We start from the raw sequence: 27,687 nt of genomic DNA, 5'->3' as shown, positions 1-27,687 counted from the left end.
CATTAATGTTATAATGTATATTTTGAGTGTAAATAGTCAGAAAACCTGGTGCTAAGCAGGGAATCTGAAAGATGACAGTCCCAGGAAAACTCTTGTGCGTGTTTGTTGTTAAAAGTTTATAGGAAAGCAAGACATGACAATCATTAATTTAGAGGTGGAAGAGGAGGGTGATGTGAATGATTGGGTTTGTGACCGAATTTGGTGCGGTTAAACTTGGTTTTCCTGGATTTCTGAGGAGGGGAACAGTGGCCCGTGGGCTCGGCGTGCGCTCCCTGCTAAGTCATTTCCACCGATTAAGTACTTCGAAAAATCCTTTTTGTTGCCATCAGGGGGAGCTTTTGAGATCTTTCGAGAGTGAAAAAAAAATATTAAAAAAAAAAAAAAGGAAAAAAAAAAAAGGGGAGAAAAAAATGAAACGTCCCAGCTCAGAAACAGAGATCTCCAAACCAGCAAGCAGCCAGAAGCTTACCTGTGGCTACAACTAAGCCAAGGAAACCAGGGGAGCTGAATTCCTTAGGCTGCAAAATCAGCAATATTGAGAGAAGATTTTTTGACTCAATCCACCAATAAAATTAATCATTGATTTTATTTTTTAAATTATTATTTCCAAAAAAAAAAAAAAAAACAAAACCAAACCAGGAGTCTTTGGAGCACTCAAAAGCCAAATCCTACTCTGTTGCTACAGCTTCTGGAAGGCAAATGCTCTTCAAAAAGCTTCTCTCCTTTTAGCTCCTGATGATTCGATGGGGACCTTTGATGCAACATTTGGATTAGCTGCACACAACTGCACTGAGGGGGACCACAAAAGGGGGAGCCTGGCTGATTGCATAACTTTGGGAAAATAATAAGAGGAAAAGAAAGAATTAGAAAAAGAGAGAGAGAGAGAGAGAGAGTGGAAAAGGGAGAAAGAAAGAAAGCAAGCAATTAAAAAAAAAAATATCTGAGACTCAAGTTTCAAGACTCTTTATGTGCTGCAGAGGAGCATAAGGTTTACCAGCAAAGTGCAACGGGGAGTCTGAGAGGAGAAATAGCTTTCTCTTTTGCCAAGAAAAAAAAAATAGGAATGTGTGTTTTGGACTGGACTGAGAAAGAAAGCTGGGGAGATTGCAAAAAGGGGGGTGCAGGATTTTTGTCACATTGATCCATTCATCTTGATTGTCTTCTTTAAAATATAAATAAGAGGGGGGGAAAGTGGCAGGGGGGGAAAGAGGAAGAGAGGAAAAGAAGAGGGGAAAAACAAAAGAGCAAAAGTGTTTGAACCTCTGGAGCTATCTGCTCCTTCAAGCTGATTGATTAGTCATGATCCCTGCAGTTTTAATGGGAATCATTCAATTGGGAAGGTGGAGCACCCTAGAGTAGATTAGCATATTCTTGTTTACTCATCTTCTGAGGGGCTTTTTCTCTTTTCTTTCATTTTGTGGAGAAGAAGGGAGGGGGGGAGGTTGGGGGGAAGGAGGGGGTTGTGGCTTATGTTATAAAGGAGGCCAAAAAAATAAATAGATTAGAGCATCTTTTGGGGGGAGGGAAATCAGTGGGTCTGAGTCTTGGAGAAAGCTGGGGGGGTTGTTTTGGTTTTTTGTTTTGTTTTGTGTGTGTGTGAGTGTGTGTGTGTGTTTTTTTTAAGAAGAAAAAAATAAAGGGAAGAAAATCCAGCAGAGAAAAGAAGAGAGAGAGGAATTCCAGCTGTGGAGGAATAGAGGAGAAGAAGACAGATAGAGGAGGAAGAACAGAGAAATACATTTCAACCAAGAAGGAGTTTTGATTTATTTGATTTTTATTTGTTTTAAGGAGCAAAAAAATCTATAACCAGGAAAAAGAAAGAAAGAAAAAGAAAAAAAGAAAAGAAAAAGCAACTGAGAAGGGTTATAAAAAGAGCAAATACCAAGAAGGGTGAACAAGAGAAGAAAGTCAAGGCAAGGAGGAGCCCAAAGCTGGCAGATCGGGAGGATTTGCAGGGGAGAAGGGGGGGGAAGATTGGAAATGCAGCTCTGGAGTTTGCTGCTGCCTCTTGCGCTTCTCTGTACAGCCCTAGCCAGTGGACCCGAATGTGGGATGGACGAGCGCTCCCGCAGGGCACGAAGGGACACCAGGCACAGCCGCCAGCTCCTCCACACTGCCCCGGGCACCTGTGCCACCAGGTTAGCCCGAGGAAGGCGCTCCACTGCTGGGCTGGAGCCTGGGCATGTCCCCCGCAGGAGGCAACAGCGGGAGGTAAAGGACGAAGAGGAGTCCCTTACCCCGAGCAGGGCGCTCTATTTCAGTGGCCAAGGTGATCAGCTGCGGCTGAAGGCAGATATTGAGCTGCCCCGAGATGCCTTCACTTTGCAAGTGTGGCTGAAAGCCGAAGGAGGACAGAGATCTCCGGCTGTCATTGCAGGTAGGTACTTTGGTCGCGCCTGTGGCTGCAGCAGCAGCAGCATCCTCCTCCTCCTCCCTGCCTGCCCGCTCCGCGCCGGGAGCCGGCGGAGCAGCCAGGGGAAGGCGTGCGTGTGTGCTCCGGGGGTGTGGGTGTGTGTGTGAGTGTGTGTGAGCCCCGCGTGTGCCCCGCAGCTCAGACACACGGAGGGCAGTGCATGTGCAAACACGCCGGGCTGCCTTCACCAGCCGCGCGTTCGGGGAGGATGGGGTGGGGGAGAGAGAGATCCCGGAGCTCTGCGAGCCGCCTGAAGAGTGTTGTGTGCTCGCAAAGGGAAAGAAAAGTTATGTAAACTTTTGCATAGGGAAATGGCAGTGCCCTGGGTGGTTTCTGTCTTTCTGTGCGCGCGGATTGAGATGCAGATAGAAGAGCCAGCTCGCCCGGTGGGTTTTTGTCTAATTTTCAGGTTGGAAAACTGTAAGTAGAGCGTTTGAAAGTAGCTTGTTTGTATGTATGAAAAGAAGTGTATGTGTCTGGTGTGTGGCTGCAAAGAAATGCATATCTAAGGTCCCCCTACGATTTCCTCAGTTTTATTAGCTTTTTAGTGTACTTCACTCGTAGCCCTTCAGATGCAACGTTAGCATGTGGTTTCCAAAAAGCTGTAAAGGAACTTTTGGCTATTGTGAAACCTCAAATGAATCAAATGAGTTTATAAAGTTCCCAACCCCTCGACACTCAGCTAGGGCTGGGACTCACACTGCAGCTAGAGGATGTGTTGAGTATTTTTGTCTCCCCTTAGAAATGGCAAGTGTAACATCAATGATTCTGAGGTCAAATAGCCCTATAAAATCATTTAGTACTCAAAGCAGCTACCAGTCAGAGCTGTCTGAGCTGGACAATAACGAGGAATATTGCACTTTTCTTATTTAAATTTTATGAGCCCATCCTGAATTTGGGTCCCTCTCGCCGCGCTCGCTCCCTCTCCCCCTCCCTCCCTCCCGCCACCTCCCGCCCTTTCCCCGCTTTAGTGATAAAGTGCAGCAAAGTTGTCGTGAAATCGGATACTTTTCGGAGGGTTACAAACCCTTATAAATGTCGCCACATCCATCTTTGCTCTGAAGGAAGTCATAGAAAATGGAAATGCCCTTAGAAGAAAAAAAAAAAAAAAAAAAAAAAAAAAAAAAGGAAAACAAGCCAGAAAGAGAAACGGCTATGGGGGGGGAGCGGGGTGGGGGAAGACATGTTTTACAGTTCTTTTGGCAAGGAGATTCCCTGAAAGTACAAAGTTTCCATGTCCTAGGATGCCTTAAAGAGACAGGGAGGATTTCCCCTTTCCCTTTAACTGGAGTGACTTCCTAGCGGGAGGCAGCGGTGCCTGTGCCGGCGGTGCCGCCAGCCCCGCTCGCCTTGTCCCCTGCCACCCTCCCTCCTGCCACATTCCCGGCTCCGCTGCCCCATCCCTGACCGGCGCGGCTCCTGTCTCGCTGGAAAGTTGCTTTGTCCGAAGGAAAACAAAAACTGAGACGAAGTCAGCAGTGCTGTTCCTTAACTTTCCCCAGTCCCGGTTGCTCTGGGAGGGGGGACGCGTTGTGTGTGGGGCTGCCGGGGTGGGCAGGAGGTGCCGGGCATGGGCTGGTCCCGTGTGCCTTTAGAGGAGTCATTTCATAGGTGAAATAGGTTATTACTTGCTTTATTTCCTCTGGCTTTCTCATGCTCCACTCTTCTGGTTCCCACTCCTAACTTAAACCCCAGGGCTCAAAGTGCTTCCCTTTCAAGTTAGGGAAGGCAGAATTTGGGTTTACACAGATCTCATCGGTAGCAAAACACGGTCAGTGCAATTTTTGATGTGTTTAATCCAACACCTAAGACCCCACGTCTGTCTTTGGTGCAAGTATCTCTAGTTCACACAACAGGGAACCTAAACAAACACACACAAAGATCATTTGTAGTAAAATACTTTAATTGGATGGGGGAGGTTGGGTTGTTGCCTGTATAAAACACTTGACCCATTTTATGCATGGAAATAACATTCCACTGTGAAAAATGAAGAGAAATGCCCCAGTTTTGCACCGTGGAGCTTCCAGCTCAGCTCGGGAGGACTTTGTGATTTTTATTTTATTTTTAAGCTCCCCCTGCCCCCCTCGCACGCACTCTTGAAGAGGAGCCAGGTTTGGCTCTGTGTGTAAACACCTGGAAGAGGTCCAAGAGGAACTCACTCGGAGTATCCTCCGCACACCACAGCCTCCCAGACCTGCAGCAAGCTTAGGGAGAGATTACGCTTCCCTCAATGAGGAAATCAAGGGTTCTGGCTGCCAAAACTCTTGGCTTTCACATTTTCACTGCTTTGGGATGTGACAGACTGAACAGCTCAGTTCTGCTGTTGAAGCTGCATCTGTAGGACCCCACCGAAATCAAGATCCCAGCTGGGTGTGTGGGGGGGGGGGAAGGGACTGGGGCACATTTGCTGGTAGTGCCAGGAGTGAGTTTCTCCCCAACTTTCATCCCAGTTGCAAAGTGGGGAACTGTGTGGCTGTACAGATCCGAGGGAGAGGGCGGGATTGACTAGAAGACAACTCTTTTTCAGAGTTGCCCTTGTACCTTCATCTACTTTCTGCCCCCCACGTTGTGCCCGTGCTGACTGCTTCCCTTCCAGCCCTCCTTGCTGGTTTATGAGTAATCCCTGCAAGTCCTATAGGAGCCCCATGTGTGCCTATAGGGGAAACCTGTTGTGTCTGTTAAAAATCTCGTGTAGGACCCAAGTTGTTCTCGGCTCCTGCTCCTGACATAGCGGAGTTCTTCTGCTAATCCAGGCTACAGGAGTTTCTGGCTGGAGCCAACTCTCCTTACGTCACCCTCTGCTGCAGTATTCAATTTGTTTTCATAAATGGGTAATTTTACAACGCTGTTAAGTGGGTTCGTCATTGTGCCGGGCCATGCCCCGTCTCTGATGATAGGCAGCCCTGGTGCCGGGCTCTGCCAATTTTCACGCTGGTTGGCAGTGATGTTATTGCTGCCCTGTTTGACTCCGCTGATATCTGCTCTGGCATTTGTCGGGGAAAGCAGTTGGGAAAGTGGAAGCCTGACCCACTGATCTGTGTTACGCCAAGGCTCAGTTTTTGGAGCCGGGCTGGGCTCGGTCGGAGCGGCTCCCGCGGTGCAGCTCCCGCAGGAGGAGGCAGCTCCCGGCTCCTGCGTCCCCACCTCCCTCCCCGGGCCACACAGCTCTTGGACAAACACCCCTTGGATGTGCGAACCTACCACACAGCACAGCACATCCCTCCTGTAAACACACACGTGTGCACATGGTATTAATCATTTCGAGTCTGAGCGCTTTCCCCCGCGGAGCCTTTGAAAGCACCTCCGGCTGTGGAGGAAGGAGTTAAGGTCGGGCTGTGCTCAGGTGATACGCACATGCCGTGCAAAATAAGACCTTTCAAAGCTCCCTTGACCTTGCTTCTGGTGTAATCAAAGATATTTCAGTTCTACTTGTGGAAATGCAACCCCATCCTGAGAAACGGGATCCTCCTGAGTCCCTGTCAGGGTGTTTTCTGGCGTGTGGCTCTGGAGTGGGGTGGCTCATGTTTTCACAGGAGTGAGATGTTGACTCTTTACTGGCTGGGAGCTGAGAGGAGCGGGATGAATGATCGGCAGCGGGAGCTGGAGTAAGAAGGCGTGCCTGCTCTGAAGAGTGAAAGTTATTTGTGTTTTGGTTTGTTGTTGTTGTTTTGTTTTTTTTTCCTTCTCGGTTTCATTCTCCTCTGTCTCTCTATTCCTCAGCCTGCCAACAGGGAGCATGATCCCAACTTAATAAAGCTTCGTATGTAAGGGAGTGCCTGTGTTTTCCCAACTTCAGTCCTTGATGAACATTAAACTGCAGCAGAATCCAAAGGGAAAGAAAGCAGCATGGTGGAGCTCACTTTAAAGCCACTGCTTTTGCATGTAAGAGACTGAGAAACATCAGTGTCTGGGTCCAATAACTGGGCAATTAGAGAGATATGTAATTGGCACTGCTTGGGTCTGGTCCCTGCACAGAGTTTAAGAATATATGTTTACTTTTGGGGGTCAGTTTGGATCCCTTCTGAAATTTTGGGGTCTGATATTGGTTTAATTCACTTCAGGTAGAATCAGTGAGCTGGGTCCTATCCCCAGAGCTGACCCCTGTAGTGGCCGTGCTGGAGCTTTGAGGATGTTTTCAATAGAGAGTTTGCTCTGAGTTTCACTGGTATTAAATAATGAACAGACAGATAATGCAGCTCTTTCTCATCTTCAACAGCCTGGTGTCTTTTAATGACATGAATGTTCTTGTTTTGATGTGTAATGAAGTTCTAGAATGAAGGGCATGAAACAAAACTTGCAGTTCTGTTGTTTAGCTAGGGCTGGCATGTGCCAGGTCCCAAGGGAATGGGCACGATGGTCCCAGGGGAATGGGCACGATGGTGACAGTGGAGTGACAGGAGCTGCAACACCTGCACAGATGCTCCTTCAGGGTGACAAACCTCCAACACACCATTTCTGAAGGGTGCAGGTAGCTGTGTGGGTTTGGCTTCCCTGTGGATGGGTTCAAATGATTATCCACTTCATGACTATGGATCTGGATAGGGTTTGACTCATAGGTCACTGAGCTCATAGCTTGTCATTTACTAAATATTTACTTTTGAACAGCACGTTTCCTCCAACCTGTGGAAGCTGGGACACGAATCAGAAAGTGGAAAGGAAAAGAATTTTTCTTTCCATAGGATTTCCAGTTTTAACCAGTGTCATTCCTTTCACCAGCTACATACCAGAGTCAGAATAGCACAGTTAAAAGAAAGTTGGTGGGTTTTTTTCCCCTTAAAGCACTTACACATAGGCTGCTCTAATTAATTAAATGGCAGTAAAAGGATGAGGGAAATTTGACTCTGTGTGTGTGAAGCATGGTAAATTTAGCTTCCTAAATGATGTTTGGCTGTCTCCCATAGGCATGGAGATGTGTCCTGGGCTGAGTTTGCCTCTCCAAGCTTCGTTTCAGCCTGATTTATTTCAAGCCAGACTGCTTCAGTCAGAAAAACTTGCGTGAGGCAGAAAGCAGGCAGAGAGCATGCTGTTTGGAGAGAGCAGGAGCAGGGCTCTCCTCAGGGATTTGTGGGGATGTCTGGAGAAGAGCAGAGCTGAGGCGGGCGGGCCTCGGTGCTGAGGGTGAGAGGGAGCCCTTGGAGAGCCTTTGCACGCTAAAGCATCTCCAGGACAGACCTGGGTGGTGATTGGAGCATCCTGGGATTGGGGTGGAGCTGCTCTGCAGGTCCCCACGTCACCTCCCTCGTGGTGCCAGGAGAGGGTTGTAGGTGGCCAAGGGGGTCCCAAGGCCGGGGCTGCACCCAGCCACACTTGGCACAGGGAGGGGTGAGCTTAAATCCCAAATGCCTGTGGGTCCCACTGAGCACTGCAGTGCTGGGGGGATGGTGCTGACTCCCTGGAGACCCCGACCCACACAAAGAACAGGACAGGTCTCCACTTTCAAAGCTGACCCAGGTGTTTGCTGATGCAGCTCCACGAGCTTCAAGTCCATTCATCTTTGCCAAGGGAAGGAGAGATCCTTGGCTGGGGGTGTTGAACAGCAAAGAACCAGCTGCCAGTGGGCACTGCCCTGGTCAGTGGGGCCCGACCCTGCCAGGGCAGCCAGCTGGGTGGAGCAGGGAGTTTTGGTGGAGAAATACCTTCTGTGGAGCCTGAGTCTGGATACATCAGGATACAGGTGTGTTGTGAGAGAGGTGTGGCCACAACACCTCCCTGAGTAGCTTTGACACAAATGTATCACATGCACTGGCAGCCTAGAATTGTATTAATGAATGAATGAATTAATTAATGTGTTAAACATGGCCAGCAGGCAAGTGAGGAGGGGATTCTGCCCCTCTGCCCCTCAGGTGAGACCCCCCTGCAGAGCTGCTCCAGCCCTGGGAACAGCACAGCAAGGACATGGGGCTGCTGGAGAGAGTCCAGAGGAGGCACCAGGATGATCAGAGGGCTGGAGCAGCTCTGCTGGGAGGAAAGGCTGGGAGAGGTGGGATTGTTCAGCCTGGAGAAGAGAAGGGTTTTGGGGTGACCTTTTTCCAGCCTTTCAGTACCTGAAGAGGTTCTACACAGAGCAGAGAGGGACTTTGGACCAGGGCCTGGAGTGACAGGACAAGGGGGAATGGCTTCCCACTGACAGGGGGCAGGGCTAGATTGGATATTGGGAACAAATTCTTCCCTATGAGGATGGTGAGGCCCTGGAATGGATTTCCCAGAGGATGTCCATTCCTGGAAATTTCCAAGGCTAGGTCGGATGAGTTTTGGAGCAACCTGCTCTAGTAGAATGTGTGTCTGCCCATGGCAGGGGGTGGAATGAGATAACTTTTAAAGGTCCTTTCCAAAACAAACCACTCCATGAAAAATATCACAGGACCTAAATGTGATTTAGGTGCTCTGAAGACCATTGGAATAACTGAGCTCTTTCACCTTGGATTTTTATGCTGACCTGAGCCAGAAAAGAAGAGTCAAAATATAGTGGCTTTTTTCAAAAAGACATATTGAAAAAAAAAAACCAAAAATAAACCCTTGCATGGCTGGGGTCAGCTGAAATATTCCTCTGTAATAGTTTTGCTTCTAATTTTATCCGTTGGCTTGTTCAGCTCCTCTTTTCTTTTCTCTGACAGAAATTATAGGAGCAGAAGCAGAGAAGGGACCACCTGGGTTGCCAAATTCAGTCCCCTGCAGTGTTGGGGATATAACAGCAGATAATTAGTCCAAACATTCACAGAATATCCACTTAGTAGGTTCTGATATAGCACAGGCCACAGAAAATTTCCCAGTGCTCTGCTATAAACCAAAGATCTTTAGCTAAGACTGAGAATCACCACTATAATGTAAGACAGGAAAAGAGAAGGACAGATTGACAACATCTTAAGTACCTAAAATCCAAAACATTGGTTTAGAAAACTGTTAAGTATGAGAAAGAAAAACATCTGCTGGTAAAAGGTATCAGCTTTCTTATTTTCAGAGAGTTAAAAAGGAATCAGGTGTTTTGACAGTTACGAAACTTCTATTGAAATTTTAAGTTGGAGTATTTGCCAAAACTGATCCTTTCCCACAGATAGTCTGTTTTGATTAATTTCCCTTTTTCCTGAGAAAAATATTTGATCAAACATTTCCCACCCTTCTCTGGTCTTACCCTGTGTGGCAGTTCCTCCGTCCCGCTGTAGCAGGAGTGAACGCCTTCACTTCGTCACATTTTTACTTTTTCAAGTCTTGTATTCCAGATAATTTAGAAAATCCATCAGAAAAGTCGTGTTTGATCAAAACCCTCTGTTTTTGTCTCAACTGTATCAGCAAGTCTAATATAATCTTTTCCCTTTATTTACCCTCCTGTCTCAACGCTACCAAATTTTTCCTCTAGGGCTGTGTTCACATGGTCAGTATATATTAACCTTTCATATATTTAAAATATATTGGACTTTTCTATTTCCTAGGTTCTGGGCATTTTCTTTATGCATTGTTCTGGGCACACAACAATTGGCTGCATTGTCTTTTTTTGTTTGTTTTCCAAAAAATGTGGCTTCTAAAAATGAAGGTGTACCTTCCTCCTGCCCTCACTCATCTGTTGTTCTGTGCCCATTTCCCTATGTTTGTTCTGGATATGAGTCTTAGTTTTATTTCATATTTCTGTGGAGAAGGAATACTTGATTGTTTTGCTATTTTCTGTGTGTCCCTACACTTCTCTTCATTTTCTCTGCTGTGAGCATGCATGCACATACACACACAATTTCCAAAGCACCTTTGATTTTCTTCCCAGATCAATAGAGCATTTAAACTCCAATGATCAAGGAGGAGCAGCTTGTTTATTTCCCCACATATTCTGACACAAGTGGCACATCTTGTAAACTGCTTTGATTTGATGTTAGTGCCTATTATAAAGTTTACTCTCCCCAAAGCCATCCATGAAGTCAAAGTACTCTTATGCTGCACAGGAGCAGAGCAGAACTCAAAAAGGCAGGTTAGAAAGAGAACAGGAGTGAATATCTTATCCCAGAATTTTGCTTTCTGGTGTCCTTTTTCATAGTGATCAGAACAATTTGAGGACTGTTCAGCATTCATAAGGTTGGCAGCACCAAGGGAGAGTACACTGTTTAGCATAATTAAAACTGAATGAATATAAATTCAAGTCAATTGCTCCTTGGTGAGAATGGGGCTGAATTTGTGGTTACACAGGCAGCATGGATTTGATCCTAAACCTGCTTGAGATCATGGAAAATACCATTGAACTTGGCTGAGTCTGGTTTAGGCTCTGATTTCAGAAAGTCTTCCACATCCCTCCTCTACAACCTGGACCCTTCCATGATCCTTGCTTCAGTCTCCTTTATTTTGCCATGCTTTCTTGCTTTGGAGATGAGAGAAGATAAACTGTGAAGCCCAACATCAGAGAAACTGGCCCGGGGATGGGGACATGTTTATTTGGGTTTGCTATACTCCAAATCCCAACTTGGCTTCTGTCTCTTTTAACCTTTCTGTTGCTTTTTTCCTTCCTTTTTCCTTTTTTTTTTTTCCCCCTCCATAGTATTAAAATTCCAAACCCTCTCACTGGTTTTCTCTTCCGCAGGGTGATGTAAGTGTGTGACTTTCCCGTCCAATCCCTCCACCCTCTCTTATCACCCTCGTAGCCTCAGTTCTTTCCCTACTATCTTGTGTCCTCGATTCCCCTGCTTTCCCTCCTTCCTGCTCCTCACAGTTGCTGTTTTCCTCCTCTGGGGATCCACACTCCCCATGGTTCTCGCCGGGTGGTGTCCCCTCCGTGAAGACCAAGGGTGGCCACAGGTTGGTGGCTTCAGCCAACTGGTTTTGGAGCCGAGGGGTAAGCAGGCTGTGTGTTTGTGTGCTCAGCCAGGCATATGCTCATGCATATTTTCCGGGAATTATTGATATTGTTCTGTTTAATATCCATCCTGGCCGCGCACAAACAAGGAGCGGGCGGTTGTTCTCACAGAGAGGGAGCGGAGGGGGAAGTGAAACTGAGAAGCATCTGGAACTGGCCTGGTGAAGCAGCAGCTGAGAGATATGATACCAGCTCATGAAAGCAAAAGAGTTGCTGTGTTAGAGAAGAAAACCACTGTGTTCTGTGCTGATCACCTCCCGGGGCCTGGTAGGCTTTGCTCGAGTCTCCTCACGGGTGATGCTCAGGGCTCTTTTATCTCCTCTCCTTCCTCCACTCTGCTGTGTTTTTCCTCCTTTTCTTTATCTAATTTATTGTCTCTCTGTTTGCTTTAAATCACTTTCCCATATGGATTTCTCTCTTCTGACCCATCTTCCCCTCCCTCATCTGACTCCCAGGAGTCTTCTGTCGTCATGGAATTGGGAGAAGAGCAGCCCCGTTCCCGACACGGAGCATCAACTGCAGGCTCCTTTCCTCCTTCATTTTCTTCCTTTTCTGTCCTCTGCTGTTAGTGTTGGAAGCATATTCACAAAGATCATCCACTGGATTGAGGAAACAGATCTTATCACCATTATTTTGTTTGTTTTACTTAAGACAGGGAAAGAAATGGAAAGGAAAGGCCTTCACTGTTACCAGTTTTGAATGGAGTTTTTTTTCTCCTCTACTAGTGTATCCTAGTGCCTTTAGGATAATGGCAATGATAAAATCCTTTATCATTGCAGCAGAACTGTGGTTTTGTAATCCTGCTAACTGCCACAAAACATCCTGCTGATGGTGCTGATAAGTTTCTCAGGCATGAGAGAACATTGCCCTTAAAATTGGGGAAACTGAGGAACAGAGGGATGCTCTGATTTCTCCCGAGTGTGGTGGTGTGCTGGTGAAAAAGCCAGAAATAAAGCCCAGCAGCAGCCCTTTCATTATTAGTTTTTTAATTTTTTGGGATGGTGATGGTTATTCCTCAGCCAAGGTTGTTCTCACTGCTAAATCACACACCCTAATTCCTGTAGGACATTTCCTTGTAGCTGTGGATGGCTCTTCCCTGGGTAATTGCTGTACTGAGCCAGTGGTGGTGGTGGAGTTAGTTTGTCACCTGTCACACTGCTGGAGGCATTTGTGCCATGAGCTCTTTGGAGACAGCAGAAAATCAGACGGTCTGGAATTAATATCTCTGACCCAGACACACTGGTGATGTTCAAATCAGCACAGATTATTGTATTTCTCAGGTGGAACAGCCCATAATGGGAGAGAAAAGCAAATATCAGCAGAGCCCCGTAGTTCAAAGTACTCTCATTTAAATTGGAATACTTTCATATTTTTTATATGCCTGCACATTGATTAATGTATTGACTTGCTGAAACAGCTTGTGACCCATGTAAGCTGTAACTGCTTATCTTCCTAGGAAATGCTGGAAATTTGTCTCTGGATATCTCAGGTTATTAAGTTAAGGACAAAAGCAACCAGCTTACCTCACAGTTAAATAAGGACCAGGTGAGAGGTTGCAGAAGGGGCTTTTCACAAGGCATGTTGGTGCCCCAGAGGGTTTGGGGGGGGGATCACCATTTAATGTGCACCCTCATGGCTAAACAACTGGTGTTTCTGTTGTGAGCATCATCAGGGAGGCTGTACATCATACAATCCATGTGAGTTTGTTCTGAATTCAGCAGCATCTGTGCTGTGTAAAGTCTGAGGTGTAAAGCTGAAATCTGGAGCTTGCATTACTACTGTCTTACATGTCATCTGTCTTGTGCATAAACAGAGCAGCCTCTCTGAGGTCAAAACAGCTCCTTTCACCAGTGATAATTTAATGGGAATTATTTTCAGCGTAAAATAGACAAGAACTGGAAGCCTCCTGTGCTGTAGCTCCTGAATGGAGATGTTCAGGGAGAAAAAGAGTACAGGGAGAAAAAGCAAATGTCAACTAAATGCTTTCTGCACACGGTTTTGAAACGTACTTGGCAGAGGGAAGGGCGAGCAACACAAGCCAGATTCTGCTCTGGAACACACCAAAGTAAACCTGGAGTAACTCCTTTGGAGAGGAAAACGGGGGAGGAGGGGGGGCTGCTCCAGACCTGTGAATGTGTAGAATTTGGGGCAGACACCGAGTGCCTGCAATGGGGAAAATGAACAAGCTGAGAAGTGGCTGTTGTGGAGAACAACCTCCCACCACCGTCACCGCTGTCGGTGGTTTCTTTTGGGTGTGTAGTGGTTATGGTGATGCAGTGGGAAACATTGGTACAATGTGGGGCTGTTTTTGCTTTTTGAAGTGTTTTCTGCATATACCTATATCGTAATCCCTCTAGACTGTGGAATTAGGCCACGTTACCAGTTTTACAGTGAGCCCTTTGTGTTTCCGGCAACAAACACTTCTGAACTCTGCTCTCCAGGCTCGTGGCCCTAAACTCCTTCACCCCCGCCCAAACTGTCCCATCTCCAGCAATAATATTCCCTCCTCTGTTTATAAACAAACACCCTCAGAGGAAGTTCACGGGAAGAAAAGTTAGTTAATGAAAATCAACCACGACTTGGGTCCAGCCTGTGGGTTGGAGCCAGCAGGGTTGCTGGATGTTTCCTACTCTGCATCTGCTTGTAGGAGTTTCTTTGATGAGATGTTTGCCTGTCTGTTTGACTGTGTGTCTTTCTCTTCTTTTGCCTTCATCGTGGAAAATACGAAAAAAAAGTGGGGGAAAAAAACGACAGTCTCAATTTGCTTTAAAATCAGTGTGGACAGTATTCTGGAACCCTGAGCAGGGAGGTTGGCTTCAATGAACTTGTAGAACTTTTTCTTGGTAAATCCACTGATTTTGTCTGTTTTGTTGTTGGGTTGGTTTTTTTTTAACACCAAAATCTCTTATTCTGTCTCCTGGCAAAACTGTTGCTCTTGAGTTGCGCAAAGGCTGTAAAAAAAGGACTAAAATAGCCCAAAGGATAATTGCCCTACTATAGTCTGAGTATGGGGATGATGATACATCTGGTGTTGCACATCCTTCTCACAGAACCACCCGCTGGAGGAGGTGGGAGTGAGCAGGACCCAAGGGAATAGGTAGCACAGGACTGTGGTCACCGTGAGCATGAGCAAGGGACAGATGGGCACAGTAATGGCACTGTCAGCTGGGAAACACAAAAGATCTTTTGACTGGCTGCAGAGGTCCCACAAACCTCTAGCAGTACAGGAGGAACCGAATAAAAAGTCCATTTTCTTCTGACTGCTCCTGGGTCGTGCCTTTAGCGCTGCACCTTGGTGGTCTCAGGTGCGAGGTGAGGTGATGATGTGTTTGTTTCCTTTCAGGAGACACTTGGATCCTTTAATAAGTCTTTCTGGCTGCTCAAAATGCACAAGAAGATCATCAGATAAAGGAAACCTCTGGGGGTGAGGGAGGCAGCACTGCTCAGGGCTGTGGTTCCTCTCTTGGGCAGAGGTGTGGTGTCAGTGCAGTGCTCATGTCGCTGTTTCAGGGTCCCCCTCTTCCCTAAGGAGTGTCTTTGGAAATTGGGAATAAGGGATTTTTTATAGATATAAGAGATGTGAAAGTTCTGGTGCCACTTTTAGTTCTAAGAGCCTTGAAGTTTTAAAAGTACTACAAAAGGTCTCCAGTGCTGGCAGAATCTCCGTAACTTAAAATAGGATGGTTTAAAATAGTCTTATCTGCTGCTTTTTGTTGAAAGAGCAGTTTCTCTTACTGTACAAATATTTTCTGTCAAGTCTTATCTGTAAGACTATTCCAGTGTGGTCTCTCCACCTCCTATCCCAATGGGGAAAAAGACAATCAGAAATGAGCATTTCATATCGCAGAATGGACAAAGTTTATCAGCTGTTGCACAATTCCTTTGCCTGCAGATTAAATAAAGGAGCAGGGTGGAGTGGTGGTGGAAATGGACCTGATTTACACTGCTGAGCTTCCTCCAAGAATTCCAGGGGAACTATCAACAGTTTCTCCTCGGAGGATTCACTCTTAGCCTTTGAAGAGTTCTGAATTAATGAAGAGCAGAGGGTCTTCTGCTGGGGAGACTGGAATTCCCCAAAGTCCTCTTGCTGGAGATGGTTTAATCAAACAGACTGTTTACATTTTGTGTCTCACCAGAGCAGTGCTCAAACAGTGGTGGTCTTCCACTGGACACTCCAACACTGGGTGTTTTATTTTATTTCGTTTTAAACATCAGCATTCCACCAGTTTTACTGGGGAATGGCCACATGCAAACACCTGCAGGCTCCATGGAACAGGCCAGAGAGGGGAGCAGCAGCAGCTGCATCTCGAGGGAGGCTGTGTTTCTTATCCAAAGATTTCTGCAGGGTTGGAATTTGGCAGCAAAGGTGCACTTGTGGAGGAAGAGACCTTGTAGCAGTAGGAGGCTGAGTGCTGGACCAAAGTCTTCTCTCCGGCTCGAGCGCTGACAGCAGAGGGAGAGAAGCAAAGGTCTTTCTGCCCCAACCTTGTGTTTTGTCTCACACTGTGAGGGTGAACAGTTTCTGTGCTCACAGGCTGAAATGGGAGTTATGTACTCCATGAGAGAGAGGGAAGAAGGAAAGCAGATTAGGACAGTTCTTCCTACCACCACCCATCTCTCCCCTCCCTCAGGATGAACATCTTTCACACCTCTACCAAGGAACCACCGCTTTATTGCACATCTGTGCATCCAAAATTGGCCATAAACCTCTAGTCAGGACTGAAACTTGTGTTCAGATGCTTATTTTTGTTTAAAATACTTTGATATCTCCTGGAAGTGATGTACTTCCGCTCCCCATGCAGAGGATCTTCTGTGCATCATCGAGGAGGACGCACGTAAGTAGGCAATGTGGCCAACATTCTTCCAAACCCAAGCAATCCAACCAGCTGTTCAGCAGGGATGTTATTTATGGAGAACTGTCAATGTGTTCAACACATGGTGTCCTTTGCCCCAACGAGCCAACGGCCTGGGTTTTGTGGAGTTTCTCTGACACTTGTCAAACACTGGAGACAGGGCAAGCTCGAACAGGCACACGGCCTTATGTGAGAATTGTTACAGAAGGGCATTGCAACAAGATGCTCTGTGAGGAAAGGGGAGACAAAGACCAGCTGGCAGAGAAGAAAACAGAGGCGATTTGCAAAGGGTAGAGGTTTCTTTTTGGCTGGTGCTTTCGGAAAGAGAACAGAGATTTCCTTCAGCGATAAATCAGATGCTTTGGGAGAAAGAAAGGGTGTTTGTTTCAGCAGTGATGCAACTGCTGTGTGAGAGAAGCAGGCTCCCTCTCCTGCTAATTCAAGCTGCTTGTTTTGTGGCATAGTGGAAGTGCTCAGGTTGCTCTGGGGTTTTACTTGCTGCTTTACCGTGAGGTGCCTTCAGCTCCGTCCTTTCCACCTGCAAAGGTGGGATAATGGTTCTCAGCAGGCTGCAGAGAGATGCTGTTTGTAAGGATGAGGTAATACCATCAGGGCAGTGCTTTCATCATGAATGAAGCTGTAAATGGCAAATCCCACTCGAGTGTCCCAACTAGAAGAAATGCTGAGCCAAGAAGCCCCGTTGGCCAGGGTGGTGCTGTAAAGAGAAAACTGAGGTTGTGGAATGCCAAAGAGACAGAAAGGCAGAGGCACATCTTGCCAGTCTCCTACTTATGTATTCGTCCCATCTTTTTTCTCTTGACTTGTGTCATGAGGATCACAGGTATTTCTTCTCCCCTGCTGAAAAACAGAGCCCTTGCCTGAACAGTGTGACTCTGGCCACATTCCCTCCTATTCAGCACAATGCAATCTCGGCTCTTTACTAGTTAATATTTTGTGTCAACAACCTGCAAGAAAGCAAAAATCAGGGCTGATAAAATTTGCAGATGTTGCAGAGTTCAGGGAGTGGTAAACAATGACCAAAACAGGACTCTCAGTTGGGTGTTTTCAAAAACTGAGAACATGCAAACAGTATGCATTAGAGTAAAGCCAAATGTGAAGTCATATGTATGGAGAGATGGGCAGCAGGTCACACATAAAGGGTGGATGGTGGGGGGAGGGCTTTCACCTGGAAGTTTAATGTGTAGGAGTAACTGCCTGCTGGAATAGATAAAGCACATAAATGTGAGCTGCCAATGTGCTGCTGTGGCCAAAGGTTTAGAGTCATCCTTGGCTGTGTAAATAAGGAGGCTTTGAACAGGATTGGGGAGGTTGTGTTGTCCTTGTATTGACACTAGAGTTGCTGCTGCTGAAGCAATTTGTCCCATTCTGGTGTCCACAGTTGAGGAAGGATGTTGTATGGAAGAGGATCTAGAGAAAAAAATTTACAATGGCAATGATTAAATGATTTGTAACAAGTCTTAAAGCATTGGACTCAAGAAGATCAGGAGGTCACTTGATCATCATGATCTTTAAATATATGTTTGGGGAATATTAAACTGGTAATTGAGGTTGGAAATTAATAATAGAGGATATGAGTAAATCCGGTGGATGCAGATGGAGACAAAGCAACAGGGTATTTTAGCAGTATTTTTGCCTCAAGAATAGTCAAAAATTGAGGAAACTTTCTGAGTAGAATGGTGGACTATATCACCACAACTTTCAATGTAAAATTCATTGTTTCCCAAACTGCAAGGTCTTTAAAGAGAAGTTAATTCAGTGATCACCCATATTGTGTCTGAGAGCTTCTAATGTCAAAATATTCTGGGTTTTTCACCTATTGCTGCAAAAATAATTAAAGCCCACAATAAAGCACAATCAGCATTAAGATGCTAATTTTAAATCTTCTAATTTCTCAGTATTTCTATTTGGGTTCTCCTTGATATTGTCAGGACGTTTTTAGTCACCATAATATTTCCAGCTCATTGAAGAGTTTCCTCAGCATCACTGTGGTTAAATTTTGAGGCTGTTCCACGTGTCATTGTTAGTTCTGTTTAGATATTGTCACCTTTAACCAGAATGATGTGCTGAGCATTGACTTGACTTTTCCCCTTTGAAACAGCCCAGTGCACTAGTCTGAAAACCACCTGAAAAACAAGACTGAAATCTTTTCTCATTGAAGGTAGTGGGAGTTTTACTGTTGCCCTCAACGATGCCAAGAATTTACCTCCAGAGTGCAAACTCTGGGGAGCAAAATCAAGGTTTCCCTCTGGAAGCTGGAGCATTGACAGCATCAGGACTGAGAAGCCAACACAGCAGACAGTCCTTGAAAACAAAGAAGTGAATGAGAAAGCAGAGAATAAGCCTGGGGTGACTCTTGCTTGTCATCTCCTTGCTGGGTGGTCTGTGTCTCAGGGCAGAACAGCAGTCCAGAAGGGCATGTAGGCTGGGTGCTGGAATGACCCATAGCTGAGCTGCAAACATAAAATACAGACCAAAGACATATCAAAGGTAATTAGAGTTCTGAGACGGGATTTAATTTCATTTGAGCCCTCCCCGGCTGGTGACTGTTCCTCAAAATTCAGATTTAAGCCAAATGCCCCAGTCTGCTCCCTCAAAACCATGTGCACATGTATATATAGGCCCCTGCACAGAGAAAATAGTGCATGTACATGCTATTTGTTAGTTCTCATTGCTCTGGTTCCAAATTTAACCAGAAGTGGAAGGGCTGAAATAACATAAGAAAGGTTGGACATACGATATTTCCTGCTGCTCAGCTAAATACAAGAATTGCCAAAAATCTTCCAAGGTAGCTTGCTTCTTTTACATTTTTCTCCCAGTTCTGCAGACTTGAGAAGGTCAATTACTTTCGAGAAGGATTTGGCTTTGGCAACGCTTATGGAAAGCCAAGCAGAATTATGACCTTTTGGAGGTTTGCCCATCGCTGTCCCATCTTGTCCTCTGAGAACTAAAGGCTGAATTTTCAGCTCCAGCCTTCAGTTTAATAGGTGTGAATTTGTTTCTGTACACTTCTAAGACATCGTGGGTATCTGTGTGAGAATTTCCTTTCAGATGTCTATTTATTTGTGCTCACAGATCAAGTAGATCGCTTGATATTTGTAGAGCAGAAACACAGGCTCAGGTATTTCCAGGAGGAAAATCATACCAAAACAAATGAAATTGGATTCAAACTGAGCAGAAAAATAGAGCTCTAAAATTATATATTTAGGTTAGTATGTGGTGACTCCAGCCTACCTGGAATGCATACTGTAATAGTTATATCATGGTAGAGAGACAGGGTTTTTTTTTTTTCAGCAGAACGTTTCCTAGAAAGCAGAAATATCTCTGTGGTTTTGTGTATGGGTTTGGAGCTTGTGTGCAAGCATGGAGCAGGGAATTTGAGGCATGAAATAGTCATGATTAGTGAAGGTCCTGATCCCTTTGGAAAGCAACAGCAGAAAACAGGCACAATCAGCTCCCTTCTCCCCTCTGCTGTTGCAGCCTCCTCTGTGTATTGTAGCAGAGAAGCTTCTTTGAAGGTTGATAAATGCCTCAGTTGTTTCTATTAGTACAGGAAAGATGCAGTCATATGGGAAAGCCAGATGCAACCAGATATTTGGGTCTGGATAAGATCTGAGGTATTTTTACAATAAGATATTTAATTTTCACAGGGACAAAGCCCTTGCAAGGTATAAATCAGTGTAAATGCACTGGAACTGCTCAGTTTTGCACTCACAAAGTGTCTGCCCAAGAATGTTCTCAAAATCCAATTAAATAACTAGAACTGTTTCATGTGGAAATGCCCCTCAATTACAAAGACAAGTCTGAGCTATCATGATGTGATTTTTACAGTCTCCTTGCAGGGTGCCCTAGTTTGCATTCATGGAATTTTTTTGTTTTTGTTTTGTTTCTGTAATAATGTGGATGTTGGCCATCTGTCTGATCCTGGAAAGGTTGTAAGGTTGTCCCCGCTCCCCAGGTTCTCTTCCCACTCCCTCATTGATCATAATGCTTGATTTAGGTGCCACTAGATTTCCCTCTTTGTTCTTCAGCCCTTACCTCCCCCCTGCAAACACACAGGCATTGTGCAATGGTGTAAAAGCTCTTCTCCCTGCAGCTGGGAGTAGTAACTGCTCAGCTGGTTCCAGCGCTGCCCTAAAGCTGCTGTAAAGGTCAGAGACAAGGGAATTTTAAAAAGCAAAACAAGCTGTGTTGTTGTCCCCCCCCCTTTCAATCCTGGCTGTGTGTTTTGATCAGCACCACGAGCAATCTCGTGTGCAGACCTGCCCTTCTCCCAGCCCTGTGATTCCGGCCATCGAGGGCAGCGTGTCGGGCGTTTTTCCAGCACGACTCCAGGCTTGGCTGCTGCCACAGCTGATTGACTTGCAGTGCTTGTCAGACACAAAGCACATTTTGAAAGGAAATGCCATATTGAACTCCCAGGGAGCTGATGGGTATTGTGCACGGTCATCTGATGGCACAGATGTGTCCCTAATAATCCTTCCAGGAGAATATTTCCTCCTGGGATGCTCTGGCCATCTGATCTGCTCTGAGGTATGCTGACCTATCTTGACCCAGTTTATGATCAATTCTCTCTGCTGTTTTCTGAAAGGAGCCCAGAAATATCACTTTATTGTTTAGATTGCCTGGAAGTTGTGGTACTCAGGTGTCTGTTCCTTCCACAGAAGATACTCTGTGGTTCCTCTCAAGCATTAACTCTTACAAAAGGCAGGAAAGCCACTCTGTGTTAGTGTGAGCAAGGGTAAATTCTCTGTAGAGCTTTGATAGCTAATCAGTATTTGGCAAATAGTGCAGGGAGGAAGAGATTTGTGGAAGCAAAGGTGACTTGTGTTCCACCAAACATTCCTGGGTATGTTCATCCCTGTGAGTACAGTGACCATTGTGCCGTTGTCTTAAAAGTGCTTTTTTGGAGGTTTGTGTGTTCTTCCAGTCCTGTGCCTGTGAAAGAGGGATGGTTTCCATGCATTCCCCCTGATGTGAATCCCTGTGTTTTGCATCACCTGCTCTTCACGTGAGAATGGTGCTAATGCCGGATTTCCCTGAAGGTGAATCAGCTGCCTCAGGTACAATGGGATGGTTAATTCGTAACCTGGTCGTGCTGAGCAGTGAGCAGAGATAAGCTTGGGAGTTCAGAGGCATGTTAAAATCCCTTTCAGCCAAACCAACAAACTTGTTGAGGGCTTTCCACTCCTTTTATTTGAAGGGTTTTCATAAACACTCAACTCTGCTTTATTACCGGTGGGTCGCACTAGAGTGTCTAAAACTGGCAGCCAACAATCTGAATTTTTGTTTGGAATCAAGTGGGATGCAAAGTCTCCCATGTTTATGACAGACACCAGGGATTCTCTGGTGGAACATGCACAGTTTGATTTTAGGTTAAGAAATGCCCAAAGTCTGCCCCTACTATCCTCATCCTGTCCCTGTGTGTGTGTTACAAACATCTGTAACAACATGGACACATACTGGTTTTTTCAGGCTTCAACCAAAAATATTCAGTTGTTTTTAAGAACAAGGCCAGAGAAATAAATTGTTTTCTAGATGTTAGGAAGTCCTTACCCCTGTTCCCTGGAATGTTCCCATGATCTCAGGCTTTATAGCAGGGGCTGAAGTTTGCCCCTCACAAAGGACATGTGTTTTTTAACCGTCTAAAAACCCACCCAAACCTGGTTATTAGAAAAGCTTGTTCACCAAGCCCCAGCCTCCACTGGTTCTGCAGCTTTCTTGTGAAATGCTTGAGGAGACCTAGATCACGAGCCAACCTTCCCGACAACCCTTGTTTACGCTGATACTGTAGATGGAGGAACTTTGCAACAGCAGCACCTAGTCTGAAGATGCCCCTGTTATAACACCACAAGGACTGCAGCTCACTCCTCTCTGCCATGTGGTTACACAGCATCCTGTGTTCGCTTACACTTCAAAATCCTCCCAGTCTCGGAATTTCTCACTAAGCCCAGCCTACCAGATGTATTTGCAGTAAGCTCTTATATACTGTTAGCGGGTCTACTCTCACAATAGGCTCAGTGAAGTGTCTCTAATATGATTGTCCATGCCAGTGGCTGCTCTCTTGCAGCCTACATGAATTTTGTTATCAAAAGGGAAGGATTTATGTAATGTTCATAACTAACCATCCACTATAAATTCATGTCTTGCCGTTATAGCCATTCTCAGCTCCCTCTTTTCAGGCTTCAAGGTATTTCATTGAGCATATGAGGGACTGGGAGTTTGAGAAACAGTACAGAATATATGCTTAATTTAATGCTGAATTGCACCGATATAAAGATTTTGATATTAAAGAGCCTGGGGCCAAATTCTCAACGTTAATTAGGCATAGCTGTATTAGATTCTATATTGCTACATGATGAAGGTCTTGTCCTTCTGCCTGAGATCTGAATCCTATTGCACAGGTTGTAAATGATAATATCTGGTGTGAATTCAGCTCGATTGATAGCAGCAGCAAACATCCTCTTTTTGCTCCTTAAGTAGTACATTGCCACCTGAGCAAGTCTCAGGTGGTTTGCTTGAGCCACTCCTTGTCTCAGGGGGTGACCTCAGGAGGCCTCTTAGCTGTGTTGGAAATGGTATAGACAGAGATGTTGCCTTAAGTACTCTGGACTTTGAATTATTTAACTCTTGTGGAAAGAAGTGGGGGCTGGGGGAAGCACGGCAAAAGGAAAGGAGAGATTATTTCTCCCTTTTGTAAAACTATATTGGGTTCAACGTCACACCATGAAATATCCAGTGCAGAACTCAAGAACTGCTCCAGTGGATCTTCACTGACTTATCCAATTGCATGGAACATGGGGATACTTAACCCAAATCTGTCGGTTTTAATTATTTTCCTCTGGACAGATAAAAGCTTTCTATAGGTTCCTGTAGAATATTTGCTCTTTCAAGCGTTCGTCTGTGCTTTGATACTAAACGATTAAAGCATGCTAAAGAAAAAAACAGCCCCAACCTTTAGCTCCCTGTTCTTGGGCCCCCTGACTGCAGCTTTGATTGTTGACCTAAATTCCCCTTTCATAACTGAGTCCTGTCACCTCTGGTTGGAGTCTCCCAGCAAAACAGGCAGGGCCAACTTTCAGAAGTGCAGGGCACTGTTTTCCATCCTGCCTTGCAGGGCTGTGACGGGCTCCACAGCACACCTGATGTGTTCAAAGTCAAACTGACCTCCCTCTTCCCCTTCCCCCACCTCTACCTCCTGGAAATGAAAGCATAACAAGGCTTTTTTTTCTTTTTTTTTTTTTCTAATTTTGCCATTTTTTTTTGTTTGTTTTCTTTCACTTCCCATTGCTCAGCAAAGTGAGGAAACTTTTTCTGCATAAAGAATTAAATTAGTTAATTCTGTGGCTGGGCTGATAGCTGGGAAGATTGCTGTTAGCAAGACATAAGAAACAGCTCTGAAGTGAGTGAGGGAGGCCTGGAGTATGTTATTTATAACATTAAAGTGGATTACAGCAGCTTGCATGGGCTACTCCGGCCTCTCTTCTGTCAAACTCTGCCCACAGATTGCTACTTCTGACTCCAACAGCTCCCATTCCCTGTGGCTGCTCCCATCTCAGTTACAATGCCTGCTGTCCTCACCCAGGCCTGTCTTCCAGAGGTTCAGCAGCTGATGCTCCACGTTCTGTTCATGCTGCCAAACCCTGTCCCGTGCACAGGGCCCATCTGAGGATGTAACTCCACTTAAATCCCCAGAAAAGTCCTGAAAACAAAGTAGCTTATAAATGCTGGCATTGGTTACAGACTCCTGGAAGAGGTCAGATGGACAGTCATAGAGATGGTGAAACCATTGTGGGTCAGTAGCCAGAAAACTACTTTTCACTTGTAAAAAAAAAAGAAAGAGAGTCTGTATTTCTCATTTTCCATGTTTGGCTTTTGGCTGTGGGCCACTGGAGTTGATTTTTCCAGCTTTCCCCACTCTTTTGATGCCTAGGAATTTACTTTTCCTATAAGGGACAAACATCAGGGGACTGGAAGGAGCCTCGTGGGCCAGTGAAGTCTGTCTCTGGCCAGGCATAATGGAATGTGGCATCTTCCTCTGATCATGCACTTCTCCAGAGTCCTCTGAACAGTGACTCACTCCTTTGTGGAGAAGGGAAGATACCAGTGCCTATTACTGGGAAGCTGAACTAGCACCTCTTCTTTTTTTTTAAATAAAACATAAAATTCCACTTCAATCCCTTGGGCTTCAGGAACAAGAGCTTTACAAGGAACAAACCACTCAGACTAAGGAGTCAGAAGGGCTGTCAGTGTTCTGCTTAGCTGTAGCTCCATCCCTTTCTAGCAACTCAGGGCAAGCAGAAGTGAAGAAAACTGTTTGCTGCTGTATGAAACTTGTGCATATTTTTTTAATCTAATTGCTGTGGGGAAAACAAACATCAGATTTATTTCGCACCATTTCTTGGCTCAGAAACATCAGGCACATTCGCCAAATTGTGGTTTTCCAGTCATTGGCTTGAGTCTCATTTACCATGAGGCCTCTTTACACCACTCTTGGTTTGTAAAGGGATATTAAGTGGCTAAAAATGTCCTCTACCGCATCATTGTAAAGAATTCTCAGTGTAAATGAGAATCTAAACTCTGTATGTTTTTCATGTAAATGTTGGTTGTGGTCACAGATGACTTGAAGTTCGGAGTGTCAAGCATTGTGTGGGGTGATTTTGCTCAAAACCAGCCTTGTTTGGGGTAAAAGAGGCCTCTTCTTGTTTAAAATGTTCTTAATTATGTCTGAGGAATAACTCATGGCTATGGAACCTTTTACTAAATTGAAATAAATTGTGAAAACATCAAATTATTCAGTTTTCAGAAGTTCTGGCAATTATTTCACATGTCCCTCTTCCAATGGCTTTGCCCTTATTAGTTGTCATAGAAGAAGTAATAAATTCTTTTATTATGACATCCAAAGTCCCAGCTGAAATTAGTTTCATTGTGCTGGGGACAAAACGGAAAAGTGACACTCCCTTAGCCGGAGGATCCTTAGTCTAAAGCCAAAAGTAAAGTGAAGGATTGGGAAAGTAGGTACAGCATTCAGGCAAAAGAGGGTCATACAGAACGGGTACAACTTGCAAGGGAGTTGGGTTTCTTATCCCAGCACAAGGCAGTGTGGTTTTCTTATCCCTTTTCTTACTCTTTTTTTTTTTTTCCTTTCTCTTAAGAATAAAACAACTCTTGCTGCTGAAAGGATTGTGTTCAATCCATCTTTTCATCAGGAGTTGGATGTCTGCAATAGTAAAAGTTTGAGAAAAGAATACTGTACGTGGCATATGGATTCAGTAATGACCTTTGCCCTAAACTAGAAAATGCAAGGAACTGGAATAGTAGAGTGTTTTAGTTCAGCAGCTTTCATACTGGCATGTTCAGTGGTGTCCCTATTGTCACTGGTTTTTTTTTTCTTTTTTTGCCCTCCTTTGGCTCCCTGTAAATCTTGAATTGATGGCAGCTGTTTGAGCCAAACTCAAGACACGTTGCATCACATCAGGGTTTAAAGGCTCAAAGGAAAGGGAGGATTGCTACTATTCTGTAGTATTCCTCCAGCAGCTCCATCTGTTCCAAGGTCAATCACCAGCATCATGCAGCACTTCAGAGAGAGGAAGATGTTCTTTAATGCTGGCTGGGAAACTGAATTTCCAGTCCATAATAATTTATTGGTTCTTTGGGGGAACATTTCTAGGCCCCGGTCAGTGCAAAGAGCAAAGAATGTTGACCCTAAAAGGCTATATGGTGGACTTCCCTGGAGCTGGAGATCTGTTCCAGGACTTCCAGATGTCTGTCCAGCCATGGGGATCTTGGATGCCTGAAGAAACAGGTGGAGCAGCTTCTGTGTGTGCAGCTGCCCTGTGGTCCACAGGCCTGGAGGATTTGGATTCTGGGTGGCAAAGGTGGCAGGAGATGGTTGGGACAAGTTGACCTTCTGTGCTTCAGTCAAAACAGCCAAGGGAGTCCCTGAGGTTCCCTTGGCCATGTTGAAGACAAGCAGGTTCTCAGCCCCAATTTCTGCATCAGTTTTGCTGCTCTCACCATTTTGGCACGTCTTGTCAGGCAAAAAACTCTCTTACAAAACGCCTGACCAGCTCTAATGGTCTTATTGTAATAAGCTGAGATTTTTATGACTTATTTGGGAGAGGGACTTGTCTTGCCAGCTGTCTTCTTATTCATTGCAGTATTATCCACCCACTATCGTTGGACAATACCTTCATTTGAGATTCATAAAAATACAGACTTTTATGGGCTCTCATACATCTGAAAATGAATGCTTTGTGAAAGTATTTATTCCATAAAGAAAAATTTGAAAACACTTAAAAAATAGACTCCAGAAGGTTATTGGTAGCTTTGGCTCTCATAATATCACGAGTTTCTTGGTTAAATATCCATCCCAGCAAATGTCATTTTTTTTAGCACATTTGTTTTTTCCTTCCCTGGTTCTCCTCCTCTCCTTTCTCGTGATCTGAAGTAGAAGTACAAACCAGAAGCTGGTCTTGAAAAGGTTTTGAACTGAGTGCGCCCTACAGATGAATAAACACATTACCTTCCGAACCCTGGGATCTCTCTTCCAAAGGAAACAGGAAAAGGGGGAGCTCAGAGTCCCTAGCAAAATACCAGCGTGCAGGAAAAAAGGGCCCGCTTAAATGTTTTTAACTTTCCCATCAGAAGAGGTTTTTTTACAGGGGAGGGAGGAGGAGGAGGAGGAGGAGGAGAGGGGAAGGGTGTGAGGAGAGGGGGGGAAGGTGGGTGCTGGGAGAGGGGAGGAAAAATACAGTGAATGCTCCTGTAACCTTTGCTCTGTTGATACTAGACAAGACTGCACTGCTAATGAGTGATTGTTAACAGATGGCCGTTGAGCAACTTAGTCAGAAGCAGAAGATGTTATTTGGTTGTAGTGTGGGGAGGGTTAGGGTGCAGGGGTGAGGTAAGGGGATATTTAGTCTTTTCACGAGGACTGAACTGTCAGAGATTTATGATTTTCCTTTAGGCTTTTGGAAGGGGAGGCTTGGGGGAAGGATTGTTTTCTGTGTGCTGATAGCAGAGAGGCCGTTTGGTGCTGAAAGCTCCAACGATGAAGTTATCGGTTGAGGGGTGTCCCTGCAGCCCTTGGCCGTGGAGAACTGAAAGATGGGAATGTAACTTGCTGAGCCTCATGTCCCAAACCGAGAAGGAGAGGGCTCTTCCCACTGCTTGGAGCTGTCTGAAGACTGGTTGAGAGCGCTTTGAGTGTGGATCCACAATTTGTCTATAGAATCATAGAATGTTTTGGGTTGGAAGGGACCTTAAAGACCATCTTGTTCCAACCCTTCTGCCATAGGCAGAGACACCTTCCAGTAGATTGGGTCTCTCAGAGCTCCATCCAGTCTGGCCTTGAACGCTTCCAGGAATGGGGCAACCACAACTACTCTGAGCCTACGGGAAAAATCATTAGAGTATATTCCATGTGGTGCATTGAGTTGATAGGAAGCTGTGCATGTGAGGGAGCAGGAATCTTTCTGAATGTGTATGTCCATCTGTGCATGTTTTTTCCCCTTTTCCAGTGTGGTGTATACCCTCTTCTGCACATCCAACCTACCAGTGTATGCCATTTCCTT

General features: G+C 45.3%; 1 protein-coding gene across 1 annotated transcript in view; it reads left to right on the top strand.

Moving 5' to 3' along the window:
- Positions 1–1,535: 1,535 nt before the first annotated feature.
- PAPPA (pappalysin 1) overlaps positions 1,536–27,687 on the top strand; it is a 182,145-nt gene continuing 155,993 nt past the window's right edge. Inside the window, exon 1 of the mRNA XM_051807871.1 lies at positions 1,536–2,377. Within this exon, the coding sequence (XP_051663831.1) occupies positions 1,981–2,377 (397 nt within the window). The 5' untranslated portion in view covers positions 1,536–1,980. The remainder of the gene's footprint in view (positions 2,378–27,687) is intronic.

Source organism: Manacus candei, unplaced genomic scaffold (genome assembly GCF_025592945.1).
Source record: "Manacus candei isolate 608988 ecotype Guabito, Panama unplaced genomic scaffold, ASM2559294v1 h1tg000071l, whole genome shotgun sequence".
Taxonomy (NCBI): domain Eukaryota; kingdom Metazoa; phylum Chordata; class Aves; order Passeriformes; family Pipridae; genus Manacus; species Manacus candei.
This window is presented reverse-complemented; position numbering and strand designations above follow the sequence as displayed.